The 27,666-nt window shown below is 46.6% G+C and overlaps 3 protein-coding genes across 6 annotated transcripts; 2 read left to right on the top strand and 1 right to left on the bottom strand.

Moving 5' to 3' along the window:
- The first annotated feature begins 1,942 nt into the window (after positions 1-1,942).
- On the top strand, positions 1,943-8,560 carry LOC101779909 (VIN3-like protein 2). 4 transcript variants are annotated; one of them, XM_022827514.1, is made up of 6 exons: positions 1,943-2,186; positions 2,518-2,587; positions 5,084-5,215; positions 5,592-6,258; positions 6,598-6,923; positions 7,111-8,024. In XM_022827514.1, the coding sequence occupies exons 4-6, from the start codon at positions 5,600-5,602 to the stop codon at positions 8,022-8,024; spliced, it is 1,899 nt and encodes a 632-aa protein (XP_022683249.1). In that variant the 5' UTR covers positions 1,943-2,186; positions 2,518-2,587; positions 5,084-5,215; positions 5,592-5,599. The 4 variants fall into 4 exon arrangements, with proteins under 4 accessions (XP_022683249.1, XP_022683248.1, XP_014660915.1 ...); XM_022827513.1 differs by lacking the exon at positions 5,084-5,215 and adding an exon at positions 3,344-3,513; XM_014805429.2 differs by lacking the exon at positions 5,084-5,215 and having other exon boundaries at positions 1,944-2,186.
- Positions 8,561-10,913: 2,353 nt separating this feature from the next.
- LOC101779516 (26S proteasome non-ATPase regulatory subunit 8 homolog A) lies at positions 10,914-13,777 on the top strand. The gene is made up of 6 exons (XM_004972518.4): positions 10,914-11,164; positions 11,718-11,796; positions 12,154-12,256; positions 12,859-13,122; positions 13,211-13,322; positions 13,424-13,777. Exons 1-6 carry the CDS (start codon positions 11,060-11,062, stop codon positions 13,562-13,564), a joined length of 804 nt encoding a protein of 267 aa, XP_004972575.1. The 5' UTR covers positions 10,914-11,059; the 3' UTR covers positions 13,565-13,777.
- Positions 13,778-17,256: 3,479 nt separating this feature from the next.
- On the bottom strand, positions 17,257-22,523 carry LOC101769940 (probable RNA-dependent RNA polymerase SHL2). Its single transcript, XM_022827569.1, has 3 exons — positions 22,292-22,523; positions 19,668-22,207; positions 17,257-18,280 (listed from the first exon to the last, which is right to left on the bottom strand). The coding sequence occupies exons 1-3, from the start codon at positions 22,521-22,523 to the stop codon at positions 17,363-17,365; spliced, it is 3,690 nt and encodes a 1,229-aa protein (XP_022683304.1). The 3' UTR covers positions 17,257-17,362.
- Between the last annotated feature and the right edge of the window lie 5,143 nt (positions 22,524-27,666).

Below are 27,666 nucleotides of genomic sequence, written 5' to 3'. Positions count from 1 at the left end.
TCAGTTAAGCTCGGGAAGGCCAACATTTTGGTCCGTATGCACAAACAAACTGAAGTCACGTGAAATCATTCTCTCGGTTGGTTTATAAGTAGAAAGTAGAAACTGAATTTTGTTTGTAAACTGAAGTATATGTGGATTGAATTTTAGTTGAAGTCTCGTGCTCTAGCCAATAAGATAAACGTGGTACAGACTTGTATTTGTGCAACTCTTCAATACAAAAGTGCTTTGTCATGACACCGTGTGAAAATGCTGAGTAACGTGATCAGTTCAGAGCCTGTTTGCATACACACTCATAAACTTTAGGACACTCATAAAGTTTAGGAGCTAGAAATTGGTAGTCCTAAAATTTATGAGTGGGCTGTTTGGATGGAATCATAATCTTTAGGATGTTAGAGGGGAAATAACTTTTGTACCCCTAATTACTCCACCCATGCTCTGTTTCTAGCGCCGTGGAGAGAGAAGGGGAGGGGCAACAGGGGTAAAGGATGGGTTGGGGACCACTTTAGGAGAAAAATGACTCATTATGATAGTTTGGTCCTCCTAATGAAAATAGCACTCCTAAACATTATGAATGCACTTTTATGACATATGTTTGGATGGACAAGTCCTAAAAGTGGACTAAAAGTGAAGTCCTGAAGATTAACAGGCTCTCAGTAGCATTTCAGTCAAGCAAGACCTGGAAGAGCTATACTGTGTAGACGCACTCCATCTTTTCCAAGTTGACGTTTTTAGGCCTGAAACATACGGTGATCTCGTTTGTATCAAAAAAAAGCAACATGCACATAGATATAATTTATGCTTGATCATGGATGTATGCATGCATTGAATAGTTTGCAGACGGCTATATAGACAATCCACTGTACAAACTGTATGTATTGTTGTCTTTACATGACTTGGCAAGTCAAATAGACAACAACTGTCTAAACTGTTGAATGTGTCCTTAAATCCTATGCCACATAAGCAGTTTTGCTGACTTGACAACCTAATTATGAAACCCAACGAAACTTACACTGAGGATGTTATAGTTTCATCGCAAGACACATTTGAGCATAACTCCACGCAAAAAATAAAATGTTGCAGGTTGTCTATGAAACCGTGCAATGAAACGATGAAATTGACAGTTTCATTTTATCGAAAAGATGATATGGCAGTTTTAGTAACAGTATGATGAAATCATACACTGAGACTGACCTAAAAGAAGATGGGTTGATGAAACCTTTAAAATCATGGGTGGCAAACAATAGTCTTAAAAATGTGCGCTCACATACACGCACAGACACTCAACCATATGAATACACACATGTAACATTACCACTATGAGTACATTCAAGAGATTAAGCTGGTAGATCCTTGATATTGACAAAATTACCATTAGCACCTTGCTATCGACGAGCACGTCGCCTATCACTAAAAGAACAACGTTAGTTGAATCTCGAAACAAATCCGAAAAAAATGCAAGCACCAACATCAAGTCTAGGACTTGAACTTTGATGGGCAACTTCCACCACAAGAAAACTCGTGAACTGAGTTACGCTCCCCGCGTGCTTAGATATTCACTCTTTTTCAAATTATAAGCAAACTTGTCTAATTTTATTCAATTTTTATAGAAAAAATATGTTAATATCTAACATTAGAAAAAACATTTAGTTTGTCAAACTATTTTCTATTTTCTATTCCCCAGGTCCTCAGGTAACAGCTGGGATGTGTGAAGAAAAGTGCACAGTGAGTGTTTCCCATAGCCGACACGTGGCCCGTCGTACCGTTGTACGCTCGATCCTCGAGATGCGCTGTTGCAGTGCAGCCTGCAGCCTGAGCTGCCTTTTCTACTGCGCAGTGGGCCCCCACCACACCTGGTCCCACGGCCTCCTCCCCACACGGCCACACCACGGGCTGCTGGGCCTCTCGCCTCTTGGCTCCCTCTCCCCAGTGGCTTGGCGTGGCGTGGCCCCGTCGTCTCGTCTCAAAAGCCTCGCGCACCACGGCACCCTCCCCAACTCCAAGGGGGGGACGAGCCCGTGCCCGCAGCGCCGCCGAGCACGCCCGCCGCCCGCCGCCTGCCCTCCTCTTCCTCCTTCTCCTCCCACCCGCGCCGCCGCCGCCTCCAATCCCCACCCGCTACCACCCCTGCAACTCGCTGGCCCCGGAATGGCGTCGCGCGGGGGAGATCCGCCCGCCCGTGTTTCCCGGTGAGCTCCGCCCCGATTCCCGACCATCTCCTCTCCTCGGTTCCAGCAATCGAATCGAGACCCGCCCAAATCTCCCTCCGCGTGGCGGTGGCGTCCCGCAACCCGTGGCCGATGGGATTGGATTTGGTTACCTCCGCTGCGGATGTGGAGCGCGGTAACCTAATCCGCCCACCATCCGCCCGGGGTTCGATTAGGGCCTCGTTCTCCTCGGCATTCACCCCTTTTACGCAATACTGTTGGTTTGCTGGGTGTTGCCGCCATCTGCGAGCTGTGTACGTGTGTGTCCAAGGCCTCTAAGTGATGTTTCCCCTTTTTGTTTGTTCCCCTGCAGGTAACCAACAAGTTCAGCTGAAGTGAGGTAGCGGCATTGTTCGTTCACCCGTGTGGCTTCCGCTTGGCTGGTGAGCTCCCAACTATGCTCCTGTCGGTGGAGAATGCTGCTCATTTATTGCGCATTCATGCATTGCTCGTTGTATTGGTGGCCTTCTAATGCATCCATTATTTGCCTTATAATGCGTGTTAGTACAATGTAAGGCTTCTTGACAAGATCAATTATGCCTGTCACGTGGTAACGCATCTGTCGGGGTATGCTCTTGCTTCCATTATTGCGGGGGGACATGATGCGTTTCCCTGATTATCCGATCAATCTGTCTCTAGATTTGCTTCCTGTAATGTTAGGAAATGTGGTACAACTGCTCCAACCATAGGAACATGTTGGCGCAGCTACAAACTAAACTTTTGTACAGGTATACATCTAGAATTTGAAATCACAAACGCTTGTAGAACAACAGGTATACTTTGGTTTGGGTTTTACTTGGAATTTTCAGAAAGAATGTTAGCAAAACGTGGATATTTCTGCTAACAGAAAATGCCAAACACTTAGAAAATGGATGTTACGCAAGCTAGGGCCCACACCCACAGCAAACTAGAGCCTAGATCAGTTATGTAGTCATTCAATTGTCGTTTAGCTATTACGCGAGCGTTGCGAAGTGAATAACTCAAGGCTGGTGGCAGTTGCATGCATACATGCCACATATGCCTGTTGCCTACACAAGCTAAGCGGACACCTGGGTTCTTAGTTGGCACTCGTGGTGCTAGGTGCCAAGACGCAGCCGCCTAGCAATATAACTTGGCCAACAGATTACGTCTTTTTGCAGCTGAAGCAATAAGAGTTCCTTTCCTGAATAAACTTCTCAAGGAAGCTTCTTGCCAGTGTAGCAAGTTGTGTGAAAGCCTCCCAAACATTAGTGGTTGCGGTGTTGAGGATCCCTAATCCTAAACGGTTGCCAAGGTGATGGGAGATCCTGAATACTAGTGGCAACCCAAGGTGATGAGAATCCTAATCCATCTGATTTCATTTTCCGCTCTTCATTCTTTTCAATCAGCACTGTGCTATGTTCATTTGTGGCATAGCATTCGAAATAGTCGATCTGTTGGGTGATTAGATTCTTACTATCTTCGAGGATTTCCTGAAACTCTGGAAGGTTTAAGTTGCAATCTTGGAATGGACTTTTGACCTGTAATAGTAATTATGGATTGTTATGAAATATCCAACAATTTGATCACTGGTTGAGGTATGAGTTGGCAATAGTTGAGCAATGCCAAGTTTTGGTGACCCTATCATGTTTTTTCTTTTATGTAATGTGTGATGTCGGATGTGTAGGAAATCTGTAACTCTGTATATCTAGTTATGCCAGTGAAATTAAATCTGACTTTATGAAGTTCCTTTCAAAGCAATGACTCCACAATAGCGGAACTGTTTGGGTGAAGTTATAAAAATGGCAACAATGTACCTAATACATTTTGAAGGTTTTGTCATATAGAGGGCTTTATAGACTAACTTTCTATGCATCATGATGTACTGTATTGAAGAATTGAAGAGAATGTAGCTTCACTTCCTCTTCTTTTTTCCTTTGTTTCCATAGAAGTCAGAATGATGATGTAAAATGGTTTTCTTTGTGCACCTGAGTCCAAATGTAGGTAAATACAGCAATAGTGAGAATATGAAGATTCATTGGATTTCTTTATTGTCCTTTCTTTTTTTGAATTGTTTGTATGATATATCAAAGATAATTATATAAATGCACCAATTTTTTATTTGTGGCCAAAATTTTACATGGACCCTAGATATTCTGGCATCATTTGTCTATTGAGATGTTAAAATAAAGTTTCAGATTACTCTAAGTTGCTTTTACAGAGTGTAGCGAAGCTACATGTGAAGGCACAATCACTGCATGCTGAAAATTTTATTTTTATTTCCTGACAGTCAGCTTAATGCTTCTTTTCCAAATTTGGACCAAGGAAAATGACAAAATTTACACTTGTTTTTGTTTGAAGACAGTGACAAAATTTGTTAAGAACTATCGCTCAACTGATGCACTGATAAAAGAGGCAAAACGAGAATTCCAATTTCAACTTTTTTTATCACTTAAAGTATCATCATTCATCAAGGGTCAGCGGTTTACATCCATTGTAGTAGGATTGGAGGAACTATATAAACTAAAACCATACTTTTGTGTCAACATGCAACTGGTTAGCATTGTTAAATGGTGACTAGGTGTTCCTCCTGTGTGTTTCTGCGGGGTATGCAGGTGCACTTTTGCATATCTATGTTCTATTATTGTACCTGAATAAACTTTTTGGTTTAGCTTAGGAAAATAATGAAAATTGCAAAAAATACACCCATAATCCATAATTGCCTTAAAGCCTTCAAAAAATTTATGTGTAGAAACATCATTCAGAATATCAAACTTGACAGAAATACCAGTTTGACAATTTTAGAAATTGGTGATTGGTCTAGTGGATAGCTGACCGGCATGCATGTGAATACTCGGTCATGCCTGCATGTGTCATTTGATTATAAGGTAGTTAATGGTTATAGTGTAATTGTTTATTAGGTGACTTTGGTTGGATCTATATCAGAAAAGTCCATCACATGCCTGTGGGCACACATCATTCAGTCGTCAAACAGTGGGGGCCTTATATAGTGAATGAACAAATTCCATGATGAGACATATTTCACTGCAACAGTAAGTGCGCACTTAAACTTATCCATGTCATGTCAGTGCTCCTAAGCAAAGGATGTGCTTGCACAAACATGCCAGCATCATGTATAAAGTGCATAACTGCCTGTATACAGGTACTTTTGGTGTGGTGAAGCATTGGGTTGATGGCTAAGATTTTAAGTACAAATGGTTTGACCGCTTGTAGTTAGTTGATGGTGTAGCCTCACAAGAAGGATCCTTTGTAGTCACTATTAAATGATAGAAGGATATGCCTTTTTATTTCTTTGATTTTTATGCACGTATATTCTGTTCTTTTGCACCACTGTTCTCTTGTTGTATTTGTATACTCAGCTCACGCGATTTAATTCTGCTTAGCTGAGCTCATAATTCTTCTGTCCAGGAATTGTGATGGATCCAGGAAAACACAATGGGATGAGCCTGATGGACAAGAGACAACTAGTATACGAAGTTGCAAGATGGCCGCAAGGTGCTGTGGAGATTCTTCAGTGCTGGACCCGCAGGGATCTTCTTGAGCTTATATGTGTGGAGCTGGGCAAGGAGAGGAAGTACACCAATGTTCCAAAATCTAAGATGATTGCCTATCTCTTGAAATTAGTTTCACGAAACAGTGGACAACTCAAGGATGGTAATGCAGAGGCTATGTTATCAGGGCAGGATAACAAAGATGAAACACAAATGAAAGAATGTGAGGAGCAAGTACAGCATTCACTCAAAACTGCAAACCCTGACTCATCAATGCGCAGAGAGGCTCGAGCTGGTACAGTGGTGTGCAGCAATGTTGCATGCCAAGCCATACGGAATGCAGGCGATAAATATTGCAAGCGTTGCTCTTGTTGCATTTGCAATAAATATGATGATAACAAAGATCCTAGCCTGTGGTTGGTTTGCAGCTCCGATAATCCATACAGTGGTTGTTCATGTGGTATCTCTTGTCACTTAAAGTGTGCTCTAAAGAATAAAAAAGCTGGCATTGTCAAGAATGGGTGCAACAAGTTGGATTGTAGTTTCTACTGTGTTAGCTGCGGGAAGATCAACTGGCTAATGAGGTATCCTTCTGACTGTTTTGATTCGTTAACATCCTTAGAAAATAATGTTTTATAAGAAAGGAAACTATGGGCTCTGCTTGTTAACCTAATTCTTATTTAGGTCTGGCCATCCAAAACTACCGTAACAGTTTGTATTAACGGGCAATGCTTTCTTTTTGGTAATTTTTGCCATAATCAAACATATGTTTTTCATTCCTTTGCTGAGTTTGACAAATTTTTTAGTAAAGACAAAAGTAATAATAAAGCTTAAGATGTTTTAAATGCTAAATATTGTTGTCACCTATGCCTCTTGTGCCTGTTGAAACTCCTTGAATATTTGTTACCTCTTACCTACTGCAGGAGTCTGCGGAAACAACTTGCAATTGCCAGGGAGGCAAGAAGAGTTGATATGCTTTGTGAGAGGCTGTCATTGAGCCATAAAATGGTAAAAGGGTCTGAACATTACAAGGAAATAGCAAGCATAATCAGCTCAGCTGTGAAAACACTTGAGAAAGAAGTTGGTGGTGCATTGGATCAAGTTTCTGCAATCATGGGGCGTGGCATTGTGAACCGGCTTAGTTGTAGCGCTGAAGTTCAGAACCTTTGTTCAAGTGCATTAGAAATTGTAGACTCCACAGTGGATAACATCTTGGAGTTTGAGTTGAATGATAATCCTCAAGTCCTAGGTAAGTTTGTCTTATAATTGACTTCCCTGTTTGCTCAAACTGCATTTGCATGCTTTCCTTGAACAATTTGATATAGTTGTGTTTATTTCCAAAAAAAAGGAAAATAAAGTACTTTATCAAAGATTTCCTTACAATAGATACATGCTACAACTTCGTGTCTGAACAGATGGTATTTTACCTTTTTCAGGTCCCCAACCCCGAATCCTTTTTGATGAGATCACTCCATTTTCTTTGGTTATTGTGTTGAAATATCAGGATAACATTGGTAAGGAGCACATTGATGGTTGCAAAGTTTGGCATCGAAGTGCTAAGGTTCTCAACTATTCATCAGAACCCACATGCCACATACTGAGACCAAATACTAGGAGCCTGGTTTCTGGTCTAAGCCCTTCAACTGAATACTTCTTCAAGGTTTTGCCTTTTGGCAGCATACAGGGGTTTACTGAGCAGGAGGCAAAATGCACTACACGGAGCCTGGACCAAGGCAGCAGCCAGTGTTCAACTCAGAATTCTGAGAGTGTGTGCCTCAAAGAGGATTCAGTGCAGCATCAGAAAAAGGATTTGAATTTGCAGAATCATCAGAGAGCCATTCAACATGATTCACCTAAGGGTTCTACAAATTCAAGTGAGAACAATTTATCCTGTGACCGGTATTCTAAGCGGGCTAAGATCGCAAGGTTAGATGGTGCAAGTGACAATGACGAAAGCCAATTGCCGCCAACATCTGAAGTTTTACCATTCCCGAGCTCCAACTCCTCTCCTTCGGAAGCTCCAAGCAAACCCGACGTGCTTATTGGCACCCCAGATTCGTCCTCCAAGAATTATGTGGAGCAGCAGTACGAGTACTGCGTGAAGGTGATCAGGTGGCTGGAGCACGAAGGACACATGGACAGCGACTTCCGTGTAAAATTTCTCACTTGGTTCAGCCTAAAGGCAACAGCGCAGGACAGACGAATCGTGGGTGCTTTCGTAGATGCCCTCATTGGCGATCCTCCGAGCTTGGTCGCCCAACTGGTCGATGCATTCATGGATGTCGTCTGCATCAAGGAGAAGCCCCCTCAGCCGCAACAGAAGGGTGCATGCTGCAAGCTTTGGCACTAGAAAGTTTCACCATTGCCTGACATCTCACTGTGTGACGTCATTTTGCTGGTAACCTTCTGCTGATCTTTTTGAAAATAAAAATAAGAAAATCTTCTGGTGATTGAAGGATACATATTGAAGTTATCGCCTACTGTTGATTATCAGGTTGCACTTGCCTTCTGTCACTGGGCACATGAACGGAACTCTTTGCAGTTACTGACAAGTGAAATGGCTGTCGTTATAACAGACGCCTATATGTAGTAGGAGCTTCATTTGGCATTCAGGTCCATTGATATCTGATTTATTCATTTAAATTCAGTCAGTAGGCGGATGATTGATCCATGAATACAATCGAGGTGGAACCTTTGTGCTGGTCAGAGATGGTTCATGGACCGGCTCAGAGTGTAGCCCGCAGCTGCTGAGTAGTTGGAGCTTGTAAGAGTAGACAGGCAAACTGTATGCATATGTGGAATGCTATGGTGGAAGTTTAACTGCTGTGAAATCATATCCTGACTTTGGAGATGTTTTATGTTATCTTGTTGGCTCTGATTATTTCGTATGGTATGTGCGAGTGCAGGGAGGTAGTCTTATGATTTACGGCTACAAACTATCAACCTGAAGTGTAGGTTGGCAGTCCACGACTGCTGCATAATCTTGCCAGCGAAACCACTGTTTGGGCAATGGTTTAGGTTTGCTGCCTGTTTTAATTTGCCGTTGCCCTTGTTCGGTTGTTCCTCTGACTGAGATGAGTCTCTTCTTCTGTCTCCTGGGATTTCTCGGCCTTGCCCTTTTGTGTATCGGGTTTAAGGTCTCAAATCGTCAATGAATATTATAGATATGTGACAGTACAAACAGCAGTGGTTGAATGTTAGGGGTTTATAACCTCCTAAAATTCCTGTCACATCGGGTCGGATGTTTAGATACTACTTAGGAGTATTAAATATAGATTAATTACAAAACTAATTGCAGACAAATCTATTAAGTCTAATCACTCCAGGATTTGATAACGTGATGCTACAGTATACATGTGTTAATGATGGATTAGTTAGGCTTAATAGATTCGTCTCGTGAATTAGCTTCCGTCTGTGTAATTAGTTTTATAATTAGCTCATATTTAGTCCTCCTAATTAGCCTCCGAATATTCGATGTGACATAAGTTTGGATTAAAGATCCAAACACCTTCTTAGTTTTGGCACGTGGATTTGTGTGTGCAGAAAAACTACACATAAATACACAGCCAACCTAACCTTTGGCTTCTGAACTCTTGCGCTTGGGGGTGTTTGGATCTTTAGGACCTAAAATTCATGTCACATCGAATATTCGGAGGCTAATTAGGAAGATTAAATATGAGCTAATTATAAAACTAATTACACAGATGGAGGCTAATTCACGAGATGAATCTATTAAGCCTAATTAATCCATCATTAGCACATGTTTACTGTAGCATCACATTATCAAATCATGAACTAATTAGGCTTAATAGATTCGTCTCGCAAATTAGTCTCCATCTGTGCAATTGGTTTTGTAATTAGTTTATATTTAATACTCCTAATTAGTATCTAAACATTCGATGCGATAGAAATTTTAGGAGGGACTAATGAAACAAACATCCCTGAGTCTTTTTATGCACGTCTTCGTGGCTCCACCCACTTCTCTGACTCTCTCTCCAACTCTCCGTCGTCCCAATTCATCACATGCCTTTGGTTTGAATGGTGAATACAGGCGGACAGGCCGCACATGGTGAACCTACAGACAGCCGCTGAGGGACCTATGTCGCCATTGAAGACATGAGTTCATTTTTTTTTCTCTCGTGTCCATCCGACTGCAATGACAACGTGGCAGGCTACCATAAGACATATGCTGCCATGCTGGCCTGTGTCCTTCACAAAAGGAGAAGAGCATACATGGCCATGATCCTGACACGGAGGTCCAAACCTGGCAGATAGAGTCCGGGTCGGATTTTTTTTAGAACGGGTTGGATTTTAATAATTATATGATAACAAACGGTTGTTCGCTTCAGCTTATTCAGTGGCTTATCAGCCGACAAACAGTGTTTTTCTCTAACAACAAATCAGCCATTTCAGCTTTTCAGCTTTTCAGCCGGCTTATAAGCTGAATCGAACACGACCAAAGCTTGTACATGCAGCATATCCAACCCCCAACAGGGCACTCCTGACTAAGAAAAAGAATACACTATATATGAAGAAGATCCAAGATGAAGCTCGTGGCCGTATCTCGAATCAACAAAAAAATGTTGAAATTTTATATAGCCCATCAGTAACACACTATAAGTGCGCAATTAATCCATTGAATGCATCGGCAAACGGCAAAATGCCGACTCCTCGTCGTTTTCGGGATCGGACGCCATTCGCCTCACCGGTCAACCCCGAACGACGGACAACACCCTCTAGGGGGATCGATATACACCAACCCGTAGATACGAGAAGGTGGACTAAAATCCTAAGACCACCTTGAGTCCTCCGCACTCCATTCAATCTGTCAAGGGATGCAGGATCGACGATGCCATTGATGTCACAAGCACCAACGGGCGCTAATAAGTCCACAGAGAATTTGAACACCGACGTAAAGGGAAGCTTAACCCTACTCTAACCCTAGCAACAGTAGTAATAGGGGATTATACACTCCGGCTACCGAAATCGCAAGATTCCGTTCCCTCCGGCGACCGAAGGGCCACCGGAGGAGAAGGAAATCCGGCGAGATCGGCACCGGGAAGGAGAATCGCCCCTCTACGCCTCTGGAACTGTAGCAAAGGGGAAAGAGAGGTCGAGAGAGATCCAGGTACGAGTCCGTGTCGGATAGCAGAAGTGCTGAACACCGCCGGCTCCGAGTCGGAACCCGGCCCAACCAAATCATGGCCCGCTACGATAAAACTGGAGCAAGAGGGGAGGGAGGAAAAAAAAAACTCATCAACCCAACCCGCAAGCAAACTCGCCTCGCATCCCCCGCACCCGCAGCAGAGAGAGACGAGGAGTCGAGTCGCCGAGACCGTGAGCTCCAGCCTCCAGCGCACGCCGCCGCCGCCGCAGCCGCCGCCGATGGATCCGAAGCTGACGGAGGTGGCCCAGATGTTCGCCCGCTTCAAGGCGGCGTACGCCCGCAACGACCTCGACGCCTGCGTCACCCTCCTCTCGCAGCTCAAGGTGCGTGTGCGCTGGTCCCGCTGGATCTGTCTCGCCCGCCGTTTGCTTCCCCGATCCTTCGGTTTCCCCGGGGGATTTCGCGGTGGTTGTTTGTGGGGTTTTGGGGTTGGGATTTCAGGCTGGCGGCATGGAAGATGCGATTTTTACCTGTGGTTCGAGGATACGATTTGTTTGTGCCTTTTCTTCCGGCGTAGGGCTGATCCGGTGACGCCGGCGCGATGGGTTTCGCCGTGTTTTGATCGTTTTCGATTTGGCTCTAGGGTCCTTCCATCCGTGTCCGATTGGTTTGCACTCTGCAGCAAGAAAGGACGGATTTTTAGCAGTTTTTCGTGATGTACCGTCGCTCTTTGCTGCTTTAGTTGATTATATATTAGATCCGACTGTGTAGATCCGCCATTCGACTTCTCGTCAGGTTCTAGTTTGATTTGTGACGGAAAGCCCGGATTTTTACTGGACAATTGAATTGCTCTGTGTGATTTTGCGACAGTAAGGTACGATAACTTCATTTGAATTGCAAATGTGATTGACATGCGAAAACGTCTTGCTTCTGCAGGTCCAGCTCACCAAATTCCCCAGCCTTCCGCCGTTGTTTCAGCAGGCACCCAACTCTGTGGAGGAGCTCAAACTTGCAAGTAAGATGAACTTGGCCTCCTGTTTCTACATCAGTTGTTGCACTAGCAATTCTCTACTGCTCTAGTATTTGTAAAATTGCATTCTTCTTTTTAACTCACTGTGAATTCACAGATAATGTTGCTTCCTATATTAGAAACAAGTATTGGATATTGCATATGATGCTTTGTTTCATTACCATGCTTGTACACAGAGATGAAACATTGGTTGTGCTAATTGATTTATGTTTTACTTGTGCTTGTTTATGACTGAGCTATTTAGTAGTTAATAAACGTTCGAGAGGCCAGTAAATTGTTATGCAATCCTTCTAATTGTCCTTCAACAGACCAAGTGCTAAACTTTTATCTAACACATTTCAGGGGACATTTATGAGCATGCGGTTGTTTTGAGTGTGAAACTTGAGGACCAAGATGCATTTGAACGCGATTTCTGCCAACTGAAGCCTTATTACATGGACACATGGTTAGTTCCTCATTACCCTATTTGTCAATTGATTTTCAATATCAATTTTGCTTATTTCTAGATTGGATTAATCTGAAATTTAGATTTAAATTATAAAGCTTGATTTGAAGGTGTATTTTTCTGATATGCATGAAACAAAAACTTCATAGATGATAATTCGGAATAGCTATATACCCTATGCACCTTAGGGTTCTGCCCTGCCAATGTAATATGCAGCCAACTGGCTACCCTGTTTGAAAATCAGACCTTCTGGTATGTCTGTTTGTGTAAATTGAGGTGTCCGGTTAGTGGGACTAACAAAATGTTAATTTGTGTTGGTTAACATGTTCTCTGACCCCACAATAGTGTCAAGTAGTTATTTCCTAGCAGGAGTTCCTAAAATGAGTTTAAACTGGAACTTGTGTGTAGGGTTAGGCCTGTTGGGTATATGCTTGCGTTTCCAGGTCCTGGGACATGTTTGTTAGCAAATTTGGAATCTGATTGAATATTGCCACTACGGGTATTTTGTTCAGTAGCATGCTGGAACTTTTGTTGTGCATTTGCTCTGTTATTCATGCTAAAGAATTTTCATATTTGATACTAACTGACATTTGTTCATGCAGTGGCATAATTCCCCCCTCACCGGAAGAGTACCCAATTTTGGGGCTCAATCTTCTGAGGCTATTGGTCCAGAATAGAATTGCAGAGTTCCACACCGAGCTGGAGCTTTTGCCTGTCAAGGCACTTGAGCATCCTTGCATCAAGCATGCTGTGGAGCTTGAGCAATCCTTTATGGAGGGCGCCTACAACCGAGTGTTGAGCGCTCGGCAGGCTGTGCCGCACGAGACCTATGTTTACTTCATGGACCTTCTTGCCAAAACAGTTAGGTGAGTGGGCTTCTGTTACTACTGGTTGTTTTCTGATCGTATGTTTTTATCATTGTGGAGATGCTCACAGTGTTTTCTCGTCATGCAGAGATGAGATCGCTGGGTGCAGCGAGAAGGGTTATGATTCCCTATCCATAAGTGATGCCAAACAAATGCTGATGTTCAGTTCGGACCAAGAACTGAACCAGTACATCACAGAGGTAATTTCAATCTTTCATTTTCTTCTGTATCTGATTGTATTTCCCTGTGGAATCGTTTGGTGTTCAGTGTAGATTCTTATAATGTCATATATCATTAACAGGAGCACCCGGAGTGGGAGATAAAGAACGGCTCTGTCTTCTTCCAGAAGGCCAAGGAGTCGCAGCCCTGCAAGGAGATCCCGTCCTTGCAGCTAATCAACCAGACCCTCAGCTACGCTCGGGAGCTGGAGCGCATTGTATGATTTGGTTTCACAATAATTCCGAGGGATGTTTCTTTTTTCTGCGGTCACTTGGCATTGCCTGTACTGTCATTACGTTTCATCACAGCTCTGATGTGTCTGAAAAACATCATGTGAACCTCTGAGGAGCTGTATCTGCCCGACCGATATTGAATTGTTTGTGTTTCACCATGACCAATCACATGTACTTGAAAAAGGTTAAATTATTTTTCAGAACGTTGGCGAGCAATGTCGTGACCCCAATTAGATATTAGTCGCTCTTATTATCTCGTTCCCTCAACATTTGCCTTTTCCACGTAATCGCACAAAATTGGCCTTTAGTTTCATGATGTTGGCGCATGGCTCGACTTGTGACTGAATAATAATTATAGATATTGTACATGTACGTCACGTGAACTTGATTAATGCATGTTCTTGTCTCCTAGCTTATATAGAGTAAAATATACAACAGCGGTTAGGCTTGAAACCTGGACTCAATCCGTTTTAAATTAACTCATTCCCCCACACGTCCTGCCCCATAATTCTATTATCTAAATCTAACCTGAGCTACTCCACCAATTGATATATGAAACTATGAACATATAAGCCCGCATAAAGAGTCACGTCCTAAAATTTAAACCTCGCGTTCAAACATTAAATGACTCAATTTGACGGTCCTACTTTGGGCAAAGTGTTGCGGCTGAACCTACATTTGAGCCCCACATTAAGAGCTAGACCGTAAAACTAAAACCTCACGTTCACACCTTAAAATTTTAGAAAAAATGATCTAAATTTATTGGAGATGACTCAGTTTGACAGTCTGCTACTCGTGCAAAGTGTTATGGCTGAACTTACACGTGGGCCCTGCATCAAGAGTTGGACCCTAAAACTTAAACCTCGCGTTCACACCTTAAAAATTGATCAAAATTTGTTGTAGATAACTTAGTTTGACGGTCCACTACTTTGTGCAAAGTATCACGACTGGACTTATATGTGGGCCCCGCGTCAAGAGTCGGACCCTAAAACTAGAACCTCGCATTCACACCTTAAAATTTTAGAGAAATTGATCGAGATTTGTTGGAGACGACTCAGTTTAAAGGTTCGCTACTTTGTGCAAAGTGTCGCGGCTGGACTTACATGCGAGCCCCGCGTCAAGAGCCGGACCCTAAAATTAAAAACTCACGTTCACACCTTGAAATTTGAGCGAAATTGATCAAAATTTGTTGGAGATGATTTAATTTGACCGTGCAGTACTTTGTGCAAAGTAGTGTGACTAAATCTATATATGAGTCCCCCGTCAAGAGCCGAAGCCTGAAACCTGAGTTAAATACATACAAACAAAAAAAACTATTTCCAACCCGCCCCAACCCATTAGATACTAAAACCCATTTTAACTCATTCAAACATACCCACGTCACAACCTGCCCCATAAAACCCATTTCAACCCGTCCCATTAGCAGGCCTAACAGTGGCCCCTGAACTTGTCTCGTGATGTTCTCCGGATCATAAACATTCAAAATGCATTTTTAGATCCTCAGACTTACCTCAAGGTGTCATATGGGTTCATAAATTCTCAAAGTGCGTATATAGCCCCCCCCCCAACTTGTCCTCGGTTTCATCCGGATCCCTAAACTCTCAAAATACATTTTCAAAATCTTAAAACTTGTCACATGTTACTAATGTCAATGCTTCCTCCTCGCTCATTGCCTTCACAACCATCTTATGCTATTGATCGTGCATGTGTTGCTTGGCGCTTGATCGAGGGATTTTAAAATGCACTTTGAGAGTTTAAGGACTCGGATGACACCCTAAGACAAGTTGGGGGATCTGAAAATGTGTTTTGAGAGTTTGGATCTGGATGTGCATTTTGAGAATTTAAGAATCTAAATGATACATCATGACAAGCTTAGGGAGCGCCCGTGTATTTTACTCTTTCTTTTTAAAAAATAAAAAGAGCATCGGCTAAAACAGTGGAACCTCTCTGGTTTTCCTTTTCGCCAGATCCACGTGCAGCTTCAAAAGTGAAGCCATTTGATATAACAACAAATTCATTTCCAATACCTGAATAAAACGGTGCACAAACATGAAAGTATAAGGACCGGCTTAGCCTATTCGCTTCAGCTTATTCAGTCGGCTTATCAGCTACCAAACAATGTTTTCCTCTCACAACAAATCAGCCGTTTCAGCTTTTCAGCCGGCTTATAAGCTGAAGCGAACAGGCCATTGACTTCAACACTATAGAGCACTTTAACGTATCATAGCACGTGCTGAAACTGAAGGGGAACCACTTTTTTCGACTTCACCGGCTTCCCTCTTCCCATTCTATTTTTTTTTTGTCTCGTTTTGTGTTGTGACTCAGTGCAGCACAGTGTATTAATGTAGCATGAAGAGCAACCCGGCACACACGGCACTCGATAACACGCGTCTCTCCTCAACCCGCAACTGTCTAGCTCACATGGCGGCGGCGGAGAGCATGGATGTCGACGGCGGCTCATCCACTGGACCCACCATCGTGACCGTCGCCGTCGCCGGAGCGCAGCAGCTTCAGAGGCCCAGCTGGTGGCTCCCGCCGACCCGTCTGGTGGTGTATGCTACTAGTAGCAGCAGCACCTCAGGCTCCCTCTCCTCCACCTACACATCCGGCAGCTCTCAGCTGCAGTCCTTCGACGACCAAGGAGGCCCCGCAGACCTGCCTACGACTTTCCACAACAGGTTCGAGCTTGACCAGTTCCCGTGGCTCGAGCTCGAGGAAGGAACCGAGAAGACGCGCGGGCACGTCAATGGCCTCGTTCAGGAATTCTCGGCGGCCGCCGGCGACGACGACGAAGATCTGGTCCTGGAGAGGTGGTTGTCGGATCTGGGCGTCAGTTGGGTCCTCAGCATCGCCACCAACGACGACAGGTCGCCGGCCTTCATGTTCCCGCGGCGGATCGAGCACTTGGCCCGGAGTTGGGTCGACGCTCTAACGGTAATCCAGCTCGCCATCTTCGCATACTTCGACGGATGGATCGGAGCACCCAGGAGGAAGGTGCTTTTTCTTCAGTCCCGGCTGCTTCCGAATTCGCACGGTTTCTTGAATCAACCTTCTTGAAGATGCTCCCTTTCGCTGATGCGGTTATGTGATTCAAACGGAACCAAAATTGAATGCGCCGTTTGAGAGAAAAGTGAGTTTTAAATTTGAAAACCAAGCCTACGGCCAATTAGCAACCTGTCGCATGTCCTATCAATGTCAGACCACCATCCTATAGAGCCCTAGGTTCCTAGCGGCAGCCCGCGCATGCTGCCCATGCCCGCGGCCCTCCGCGCTTCATCCAGTCCGAGCCGAGCAGCAGCAGCCAGCTGCAAAGCAGCCAGCCGAACGAGCCGGCCGGATTTCTCGTTGCGCCGAGTGTTGTTAATGGGCTGTGGTGGGCCTGACCCAAAACTAACACTAGGTCAAAATAACAGGCCTGAGCCCACCCAACGTAATGGTGATTGGGGCAGGTCAGATCGGGCTTTTTTGGTTGAGTCGGATGCAGCCCATAATCAGGTTAGTCTGACAGCAGCACAAAAATGGGGGCGAGTAATGGTTGTGCCACAAGCATTGGAGTAGGTAATAATCTCACGGTAGTTATGGGGCAAAGATTGGTTAAACTCAATGATTGCACAACAAAGAAACAAGAAGTCAACAAGTCGTGTTCGTAATTAGAATTAAGAGCAGCGTAGTCCATCTAAAAATCTACATCACCAGAAGAAGGCATGCCTCTGGCTTTAGTCCTAAAAATAGTAAGAGTACTATGTTTGAGCTCAGGTGAGTGGCCTCTCAACTTGAGTGGTCTCGCTTCAAATAGGCAAGGCAAAATGGCAGAGTGGTCTTGCTTCAGACAAGCAGGAAACCTCACGGCCCTGACCGTATCGTCGCAGAAAATGTAGGCTGCGGTCCTTTGAACTGGCATCCACTTCTCCTCGGCACCTCATCTTTATGCGTGCCAAGTAGTCTACAGCGATCCATGCAAAGCTGAGCCTTGCCGGCATTTCCTTACCATCAAACTCAGTCATCTTCCTTGAGAATTGGATCCAGTATGGGTGATAGGTTACCTGGTACCACGCAGAGGCCTTCATCTCATATACCAGATTTTTCTTGTCGTCAGAGATCTCACCATGATCTGCTCCAATGCTTTCAAAGATATTCCGGAACTCCTGGTGGAGTTTGGAATGTGCGTGCTTGAGCCTCTCTTTTATCTCATTCTTCTTCTTTTTGTTTCTTTCCGTAAGCGAATATATCTCCCCTGTCACGACCTCTGCTTCAGTGCGCACGCCGTATTGATTGAGCAGCCCGTTCAGCTGTGATTCGTACGAGCACTTGCATTGCCAAGCATCTGCGAGGAAATGCGATGCACCAGGAACTTCCAGTTTGGTGTCATAAGGGACATCGTTTCTGATAGAGTCTTCCAAAGATCTTCCAAGGTTATACTGTTGGATTGACCGATAAAGCTTTCCAAGGATCTTTTCTGATTTATAGGAGATGTCATCTTCCTTTCCCATGAAGTCAGGATATTCTTGTGGTCGAAGGGATGGTGGCATTGTCACCATTTTGCCGGTCTTGGGGAAGTCCACAGCAGTGGCTGCTAGTTCTGCCAACTGAATGCACTTATCATCCATAGCTCCATACTTACTATAGTCAGCATGAACAACATGAGCATTGCTTATCAGACCAAGAATCTCACTAATCATGTTCTTCAAGAAGAAATCAACGATATCCTGTTACAAGAGCAAGATCTTGTTAATGATGTGTTACGAAAATAAATATTTGTGCACAAAGAACGAAGCAATTTGCAGAAACCAGGTGAAATAAAGATGCAAGTCAGAGTTTTGGGATGCTAGTTATAGGCATCTGATCAATTGGAAAATAAACATTCACCTCTGCAAACTTCAAAACCCAAAGAGAAGGAGCTACCTCATAACAAATGGACTTTAAATTATTGATACCTGGTATTTAAGCTAATACTAAAATTAGTTTTTGAATTTCATTTTAAGAAATAAGGAAGCGGTTGCATTTGACCAAATGACATATAAAAGGGGTGCTGATCAATTGTAGCTTAAGTGATCTGTAACTGCTTGACCCAGGATTTCCTAAGCCAAAAGTATAATAATCAATAAATAATCTGCAACTCAATAAATAATAATCAATAATTGCACTTCCTCTACAAAAAATCAAGCCACACTGAAAACCAGATCAATAGGTTCTCACATCAGGTTTGCTGACTGCTACTTTTCAGAATTACCTCTACCATGAGCCCCTATCTCTACGTAGTGAATACCAGGTATTTCCTCCGGTAAAAAATAATTGATATTTGTGTGCTGCCATACAATTTAAAAATTTTCCATTAATGTTGTCCCAAAGGATTAAATTGGAAAAATGAATATGAGTACATAATGTATAGATTTTATTCTCAATTAAAGATATTCAGATTTTGAACAAGAAATGACATTTAATATTGGTGGTTTAAGCTGTGTGTTGGAGACACTCTCAATGTCTGTAAGTCACCATTTTATGATTAGTATAGGCTTGAAAGTTGAGATATGAAACGCATGAAAGTAATAAAATAATCACCAAATTATTTCTCTAACATAGGTTACGATATCATCTCTCATTACACAAAATTTGAACTAAAAAATACAACCATGTATGATGAGAAAAAAAACAGTTTGTCCTTTGTGGTGAACTTCCAATTAAATAATTCAGAGGAGTTGACTGATTCGGAATTTTAGGGGTTTAAGTAGACAGCAGTACTTGGAGCTAGGAAAATAGCCCCTTTTTTTAACGACTGAAGGGGGGGTGGGGGGGGGGGGTTCATATTTTGCAACCAGACAATCACAATGCTAATCCAAATCCAATACAAACAGCCACTACCAGATTAGCATCCCTTGCATTTGTGTCAGTCACAAGAATAATATTATTTTCACAACCATATGTGTCCACCTGTTTTTCACGACAAGGTTAATGAACTAGCTTGAATCAACATGCTACTTCATCTCACTTGAAGCAAAATAAATACTAAATAATCAGACATGATACGGAAGACATCTAAATTGAACAAATATTTTAGGAAAGAATTGCCAGCATGCCAAGAATAGTTGAACTTACATGTTGACGTACTCTGCGCGGTAGCTGTTTTGCTTCAACCGGGGAGTAATCCATAGGTGGCCAGCTCTTTTTCCTCGGAGGCACAAGATTTTTATCCCATGTCACAAAGTAGACATCCCCATCAAGATCACTCCCAGACGCTTCATTGGGGTGCGGCCTCTTACCTTTCTTGGGGAAGACCAAGCAATCAACAAGGTGATGCAGTTCAGGCACATCTACTGCTTCAAGGATACGGACATCCCCAGGATGAAGGCAGGGATTCTTTGCCATCACAATTGTACCTACAATAACCTCTGCACTTTTGTTTGCCAAGGAAATTCTTGAGCCATGCTTCACAAAATATTTGTTGAGTGACGGCACTGAGGCCCGAATAAAACATTGCCCTTGCTCAAGGATCCCAAGTTCATCAAGGCAGCCCATCAACCACCTTCCCTTGGGCACAAAAATCTTTGTTTTCTCCAAAAGACCCTGAAGCTGTGAGGATCTTATAGCTAAAAGCATTGCCTTCAGGTGTGGCTCAGTTGCAGGAGTAAACCCAGCACTAAGCATCAGTGCTGGTATGGTTGCATGCTCAGAGCAACAGTTTGTTACAACCTGGTAAGCAACATCTCTGTCTGATAAAATTCTGTCGAGATTATGAAGCATTGCCTCCTGCATTTGCCAAAAGATAGCATCAGGAACACCCAAGGAGGTCAGCAATGTTATAATCTGGCGGTTCAGGTATGCTGGTTGGAACTTTGTCCAGGACACCACTTCTAACACCAAGTGGGTAGACTCAAACTTCCTCATGCTTGGCCTAAGGGAAATTTGTATCCCATCATTTTTTCCTGGCCAGACAGCAAGAACACCCTTGAATCCTGCATATCTGATCTGGTACGCAGATGGGGGATAGTTATGCATCAGAGGCAACCTCTTAGCAACTTCCATTGCGAGGCCTGGCGTGATTTTGCCAATTCCATCAGAGAAATTGTATCCATTACGCTTAACATCCTCAAGAAACTCATTGACCTCATCCGGTTGCATCGTTACTGTTGCATATGTAGATGTGAAGCACTGCCCCATTCGAGCAGCGTGCTTCGCGACATTATTACTAGGGAACTGTCCCATCCACTGTCTAATGCTTGCAGTCGATGTTGTGCCATCCTCCGCAAAGAACCAAGCTGACCTCTTCCTCAGCTGGTTCGATGAGAATGCAAGGAATGAGTACTTCCTGCCACACATGCAGAAACCCTTCGTCAAAATTGTTTGGACACGCCTATGAACTGTTGTCTTCTGCTGGGGCGAGTTTGACATCATGTCCTTGACTATCGGCGCCACACAGAAGTTCAGCGCGTTGATGTTCAGTGGCTGCATACCCTCATCCATGAAAGTTACCCTCAGGAACCGGTCTGCCACTCGATGATAATGTCGGATAACACGGTTAGAGAGCTCCACTTGAGGCGGCAGGCAATATGCCCTGGTGGGAGTGATCATCATGCTTCGCACCACGGCATTGTGATCACCAGTAACCTTTTTGCTGCCGTGAAGATGAAGAAGTCTGTTGTTCTTGGCAGCCCTGTCCTGCGCATTCTTTAGCCTCCTGCATAAATAAAACACTTGCAATTTCTCTCCCAACAGTTCTGTCAATGCAGCCACATTCACATCATCATCTTCTTTCTCCAGCAAACCAAAGAACTCCGACGTGAGCTGGTGTTCATTCACTATTCCCTTGTGCACCAGCACATTAACCAAGAACAACACGGGAAACCTTAGCCCCTCACGCTCCACGCAGAAGAACAGGTCCTCCGTTGGTTGCCCGAACGCTGGCTCATCGTTGACATTGAGCCCCCGACGCCCAATGTCGCAGAACACGACAGGCACTTCCTGCCTCTTCATGTACGCCAGTGCGTCCTTCATCTTCGGCCAACACCACGCCCTGAACGAGACCCTGTACACCCAGCACCGCGCGATCGCGCCGCTGGGGGTGATGTCGGTGGTCCGTATCCATGGGTCGTCATCGTCGTCGGGCAGGTGGAAGGGCACCGGTTGGTGGACGTCGTCGGCTGCCGTACGGTAGTACAGCAAGGGCGCGGCGGAGAGCCGGAGGAGCAGCGAGTCGTCGGCCTGGAACGCCATGACCTCGGCGATCTCGAGGAAGGAGAACTCGAGCTTGACGTCGCAGCGCAGCACCGCCGGGGCCCCGCGGGCGCCGGGGAGCGCGAACGCGGCGTCGCAGGAGAACACCAGCCGGCAGGCGCCGTCGGACGGGTCGACCTCGAAGACGAGCCCCCCTGCCGGCGCGGCGGCGTCAGCGTCCTCCGGCTCCGGGGCGCGCCAGGCGACGGCGAAGGCGTCGGGCGCCCAGAGGTTGCCCAGCTCGACGCGCGAGCCCGCGAAGCGGAACGGCTCGGCGGTGTCCCGGTGGCGGGCCGCCGCGCGGGCGGAGCCGTTGCCGTTCTGGGCGCGCACGATGAGCTCGGACCCGGCGGCGGCGCGGCGCGCGGCCTCCGGGTGCGCGAAGTGGACGAAGGCGTGCGGTGGGGCCGCGGGACGGCACGGCGACGGCGCGCCCCGGAACGCCGCGTCGTCGTCGTCGTAGTCACCGTCCGGGGCCCGGCGCCGGCGCGGCGTGTAGGACGGGCTCCGCGACGGCGCCGCCCGGCCGGACGCGTCCGCGGCAGGGAGGAGGCGGCGGCGGCGCTGGAACTGGAAGTCGGGGTAGGTGTCGGGCGGCGCACAAGAGGCCTTGACCCGGCATCGCCAGACCCTGCCGGCGACGGACTCCAGGTGGTCGGCGAGGCCACGCGCCGAGAGGCCGGCGCGGAAGCCGCCGACGCTGACCTGCGCGGTGGCCGCCGGCTCCCGCGGCACCACCATTGGGGGCCGCCAGGCGATCAGTTGGCCGGCGGCCGCTTGGGGTGGCGCGGTTTGAGTAGCGGTGGCTGCTCGTGAGAGGGAAGAAGATGGATTCGACGCGGACTAGCGCGAGACTCTTGGTTTCCTCAAACCTTCATTGCTCTTCTTTTCTCCCCAGAAAATGCGGTGACGTCGTTAGTTCTCGGTTGGGGGCAGTTCCCGTTTTTGTAGAAGAGACGACACACAATCTTGCCAAAATAATGTCGAACATTTTAGAAGCATAGCCGGCCATGCGTTTTTCACGAAGATCTCCATACTCCAGAGCATGATATGAAATAAGGCGTATAAAATGATCCAATGCATATTCCCGGAAAAACAAGTGCAAACAAGATTGACAAAAAAAATAATATCATTTATGTTAAGCTAAATAGTGCTCCCATAGGTCTGAAGTATAGGGTAAGGAGATACGGAGCATATAGAAGATGCAAAGGAAGGGACACAGCTTAACGGCGGCAAGCAAAACATATTGTTCCGATGCATGTTCATCTTAACCCAAATCGGTGGCGGCACCTCACGTTCGTTTAGGAGGCGGCGGCGAGTGCTCCGCCGGCGGTGGCGCCGCCATTGCCGCCGGCATGGTCCGTGGCGCAGGTTTGGACGCGTAAAGAAAGAAGGGAGACCACACGGTGCCGATTCCGCGCGTGCCGGAAGTTCAGAACCCGTGCAGAGACGCGCGCGTGGTACAGTGTTGGCGGGGGAGGCAAAGGTGGCGCAGCGCAGGCTACGGGACAGGAACTCCGGTGACGTCGTCCGCGCCTGACTGCTACTCCTTGCAGTCTTTTGACCCTAGACTGGGCGGTGGAAAGCGCGGTACAGCCAGGGCTCGGCAGGCGCGTGGCCAATGGTGGAATGGCCCCGTCGTCTTCGTCCCGTTTGTTTGACCTTGGTCCTGGACTCTTTCTGGGTTCTGATGCATGGATTGGGTTGTACACTCCTACTTGTACAGGAGCCTGCAGGGAGTAGACGCCGTTTGCCATGGTGGATGTCCGAGGCTGTAGGGCGCTGCAGCAGCAGCAAGGGTACAAAAGGGACAAAGCGTACGTGACTGCGGCAGGCAAAGAGTGTTCGAATGTCACTTGGTGCCCCGCTTCCAAGACCGTTCGTTATTGATGCTGTGTTGCCCTGGCCAGCTGCCCAAGGTCAGAGTAGAGTTGGCATGAGCGTTCAGTGCCCAAAGCCCCAAACTACCGACGACAAACTACTGCAGCGCATTGAGTTCGGGCCTTCCGGAGGATCCATATGGCTACACAAGTACCCCATGCATGTGCACGGGAATCCTCGAAGCGATGTTGCTGGCTCAGTGCCGCCTGTCACGTTTCAAACCCTGGTGGCTGGAGCTGCTGGGGTGGGTTTGTAACCGGACAACAGGAGGAGATGATGGTAGCAACGTCATGTGGATGTGTCCAGGGCTGCAGCAACAAGATACAACCAATGGACAAAGCGTACGTACGGTGACTGCAGTGGCCGGCATGGCAAAGAGTGCTCGGATGTCTTCTTCAAGTTTGTCATTCTGCCGGAGTTGCCGCTGCGCCCGCCGGAGACGCCTAATCTTTTTGAAAATTTGGCATAAATATCTTATCCATCACATCCACCCTACTAATCTTTATACCTCTCTTTATTAACCTTTTTTTCCTGATTTAAAAGATTAAAACTGAGAGAGAAACTATCTTAGACCCTATGTGTTTTGGATTATAATCCTCTAGATTATATAATCTAATTTATATAATCTAGCATGGACAACGAACATTATAAATTATAATCCAAATTATATAATCTTATCATAATCTCATATAACCTACCCAAGATATGCTTATTTCAGATTATTTTCAGTTTTTTACCATACTATTCATACCGCTTGAACGAAATTACCCTCAATTGCCATTACAACCATAGTAGCAACAAGGACATTTTAGGGAATAAACATTCCAAACCAATAATCTAGACCTCCTATAATCTATAATCTAGGTTGCCAAACACCCCATGGCTTATTTGTGTCCAGCTCATATTATCTAGATTATATAATCTGTACAGAAAACAAACAGGGGCTTAAGGTGTCTAGCGTCATTTAAAGTGTGTCTAGCGCCGTTAGTTGAATGCCCAAAGCAACAGAGAAACTGAAGCGCTGCACTAGAGACAAGGAGGAAATGGATTGCCAATGCAAGATCGCTGCATACAGATCCTCATCAAACCAGCGTGCTGAGAAGGTGTCCGGCTGGACGGTGGTCAGCAGGCGTACTTGCTGGTGGAAAGCGCGGTGCAGCCAATGCATTTGCTCGGCGCGTGGCAACGGTCGAATGGCCCCGTCGCCGTCTCGTTTGATCCGGCGGCCGTGCTCGATTGGTAACCGTTGTCACCCGAGGATTTCCGGGGTGGCTCGGTACGGTGGCCGTCACGTTCCAACCCTAGGGCTGGTGAGGTGGTGCTACATGACAACAGGAGGAGGATCCGAGATGATGGTAGCAACGTCATGTGGATGTCGAGGGCTAGCTGCAGAAACAAGATACAACCAAAGGGACAAAGCGTACGCGACTGTGACCTAGCCTGCACGGCGAAGAGTGCTCGGATGGACACAGATTGTGTGCAGTGACTGAAAATTTCGCTGGGGCTACATATTTCAGGTTGAGTAACATAAGATATTGTTGACTTTGGCTACACTTTCAAGAAACTGAGCAAAATGAGCCGATCAATAGGCAACAAAAGGGAATTGAGATGAGCTGATATGGAGAGCAATCGAGCAACAAGTAACCAAGGGAATTTGAGAAAAGAGGAGCGTGAGCATCGGATGGAATTATATGGAAGGAGCTCCACCACGACGAGTCCACGATGGTCTCCATGGCGGTCCGTCACTCCGTCCTATGCATCCTAGGGCGAGTTGGGCTTTGTAGAGCTGCAGTACTGAGTTCGGCCCCAAGCCCATACCTCTTGGCATCTTTTATTCTCCGATCTTCTCTAGCAGCAGCACACTTCTTCTCCGCCTCCTATCTGCTTGCAGCAGCGGCAGAACGCGGAACTCGATGTCTCGATGAAGAGGAGAGGGGGTTACTAATGCTCGCCGGCTGGTAGCTGGGGCGGCCGCCCCACCCCGCCGATAGGTACTATCACTGCAACTTAAGCGGTAAGGGCATCTGAGCCATCCAATTGAGGAGAAACGGCAATGATCAGACTTCATGTTTCCTCCTTTTCTCTTCACTGCCAGCCACGGGATTTGGACGGAAAAGGATTCTGCTTGGCACCATTTTCTTCTCCAAGAGAGTGAACCGGCGGTCGTGAGGGAGGCCAGTGAGCTGCCGTGCCCATGGAACCTCCGGCTCTCATCCGGAGCTGCTGTCATCGAAGGCCCTCATCCTACTGTTTCGGGAGGTGCCGCAACGTCCGCGCCGGCACCGAGTAAGGTGCGCATGTCAAAGAAGGCTAGCGCTGCGCAAGTTCCCCGCGCTCCATTGCGACCTCCCGTGGTGCCAAGCACTCCAGCAAGCACCCCAGCAACTACAGTTTGAACCTATTGCCTGAAAGATTTGGTGAACATTAACCTATTGCCTCCCGGCCCGGTCCGGCACGACCCTAGCAAGGCCCGACCATCTTTGTGCCGGGCTTGACCCGGCACTACAACGCCACCGTGCCGTGCCGTGCCAATCCATGAGCTGCACCGATGGCCCAGGCATGGGCCCATGGCCCATTTTCGTGCCAGGCCGGTCGGGATGACATGGCCACTATGTCGTGCTCGGGGCCCATTCAACCTGCACCGCTCGACAGAGGCCGGGGTCGCCGCTCGAGAAGTCGAGGTCCTTGTGGCTAGCTTCCTGCGTCGCCGCTCAACCTCCCCGTGCCGCAGCTCCGGCTTTCCATCGCCGGCCGACCATGCGCCGCCGCGGTCAGCTGCTCGCACTGCTGCTTTGGCTCCCCACGGTCGCCCCCCGCATCGCCGCTGCTTCCCACAGCCGGCCCCCTCGCTGCCGCCACTGCTCCCCACGGCTGGACCTCCACACCGTCACTCCTGCTCCCCGCTACGGCTCTCCGCTCTGCCGCTGCCGCTCCTTGCGGCCAGCCCCACGCCGCCGCTCCCGGTCTTACTGCCTAGATCTCGTCTGTAACATCCCGCTTTTTAGAGCATTTAAAAAAATAATTTTTTTAAAAATTTTCTTTAAATTAAACATACCTTCTCTCTACCAAATATTCAAAACTTGTTTTACGAATAAACCTTGCATGAATATGAGCATATGTGTTGCATTTGATTGCTCTAGCTTTCTCCTTTTCTCAACCTTAGGAATATTCCTTCTAAATCCTAGAAATAGTATCACTTTTCCCAAATATCCTGGAATAAATATTCAGACTTAGTTTGAATATTAATTTCTAAACAAACCTTTATAAAAATCCTAGAAACAAATATTCAAATCTAATCCAAATTTGAAACCTATTTCAAATTTGAATCCGAACTCGTCTTTGAATAAATAGGAAATCCCTCAAACTCTTAACCAGGCCGCCAACTTCAAGACTCACACCGCTCTACTTCCATCCCGGCCCAGCTCCTTTTCTCCTCCGCACGCACGGTAGGCCATCCGGCCCAGCACGCACACTCCGCGGCCCACCTGGCCCAGCTCGCCAGCGAACATCCCACGCGGCCTGCCTCTACATGCCCACAGCGCCACCGCCGCATCACGCCACCGCACGCTGTCTCACTCCGCTGCGCCGTGCAACACTAGATCCACTCCCCCTCGCCCTGTTGATGCCAGCACCGGCACCGCTCCAGCACCTGCCACCGTGCTGCACCGTTGTCGTCCCCCACACCGCTGCAATCCTCCACCATAGTAACATCCATGCTACCCCACCGTGCATCCCCCTCTCCTCCCTATCCCTCCTCTGACACCGTGGCAGCCAAGCCATCCCCCCCCCTCATCCATCTCACCCTGCTACCAACCATCATTATGCCGCCCGCCCTTATCCTTACCTCCGCCGTGCACACCCCCTCGCCGGTCTCATCCACCACACCACCTTGCCCCGTCCTCATCCTCGACGCAATGTGGCGTATCCACATCCCTCCTCCCCGACTATAAATAGCCGCCTTACCCTTAACGGAGCCTCGCACCACAGAGGCGGGCCGACCTTG

Source organism: Setaria italica, chromosome VI, assembly GCF_000263155.2.
Source record: "Setaria italica strain Yugu1 chromosome VI, Setaria_italica_v2.0, whole genome shotgun sequence".
In the NCBI taxonomy this organism is placed as follows: domain Eukaryota; kingdom Viridiplantae; phylum Streptophyta; class Magnoliopsida; order Poales; family Poaceae; genus Setaria; species Setaria italica.
The sequence above is the reverse complement of the archived record's forward strand: the minus strand, read 5'-3'. Positions and strand labels throughout refer to the sequence as shown.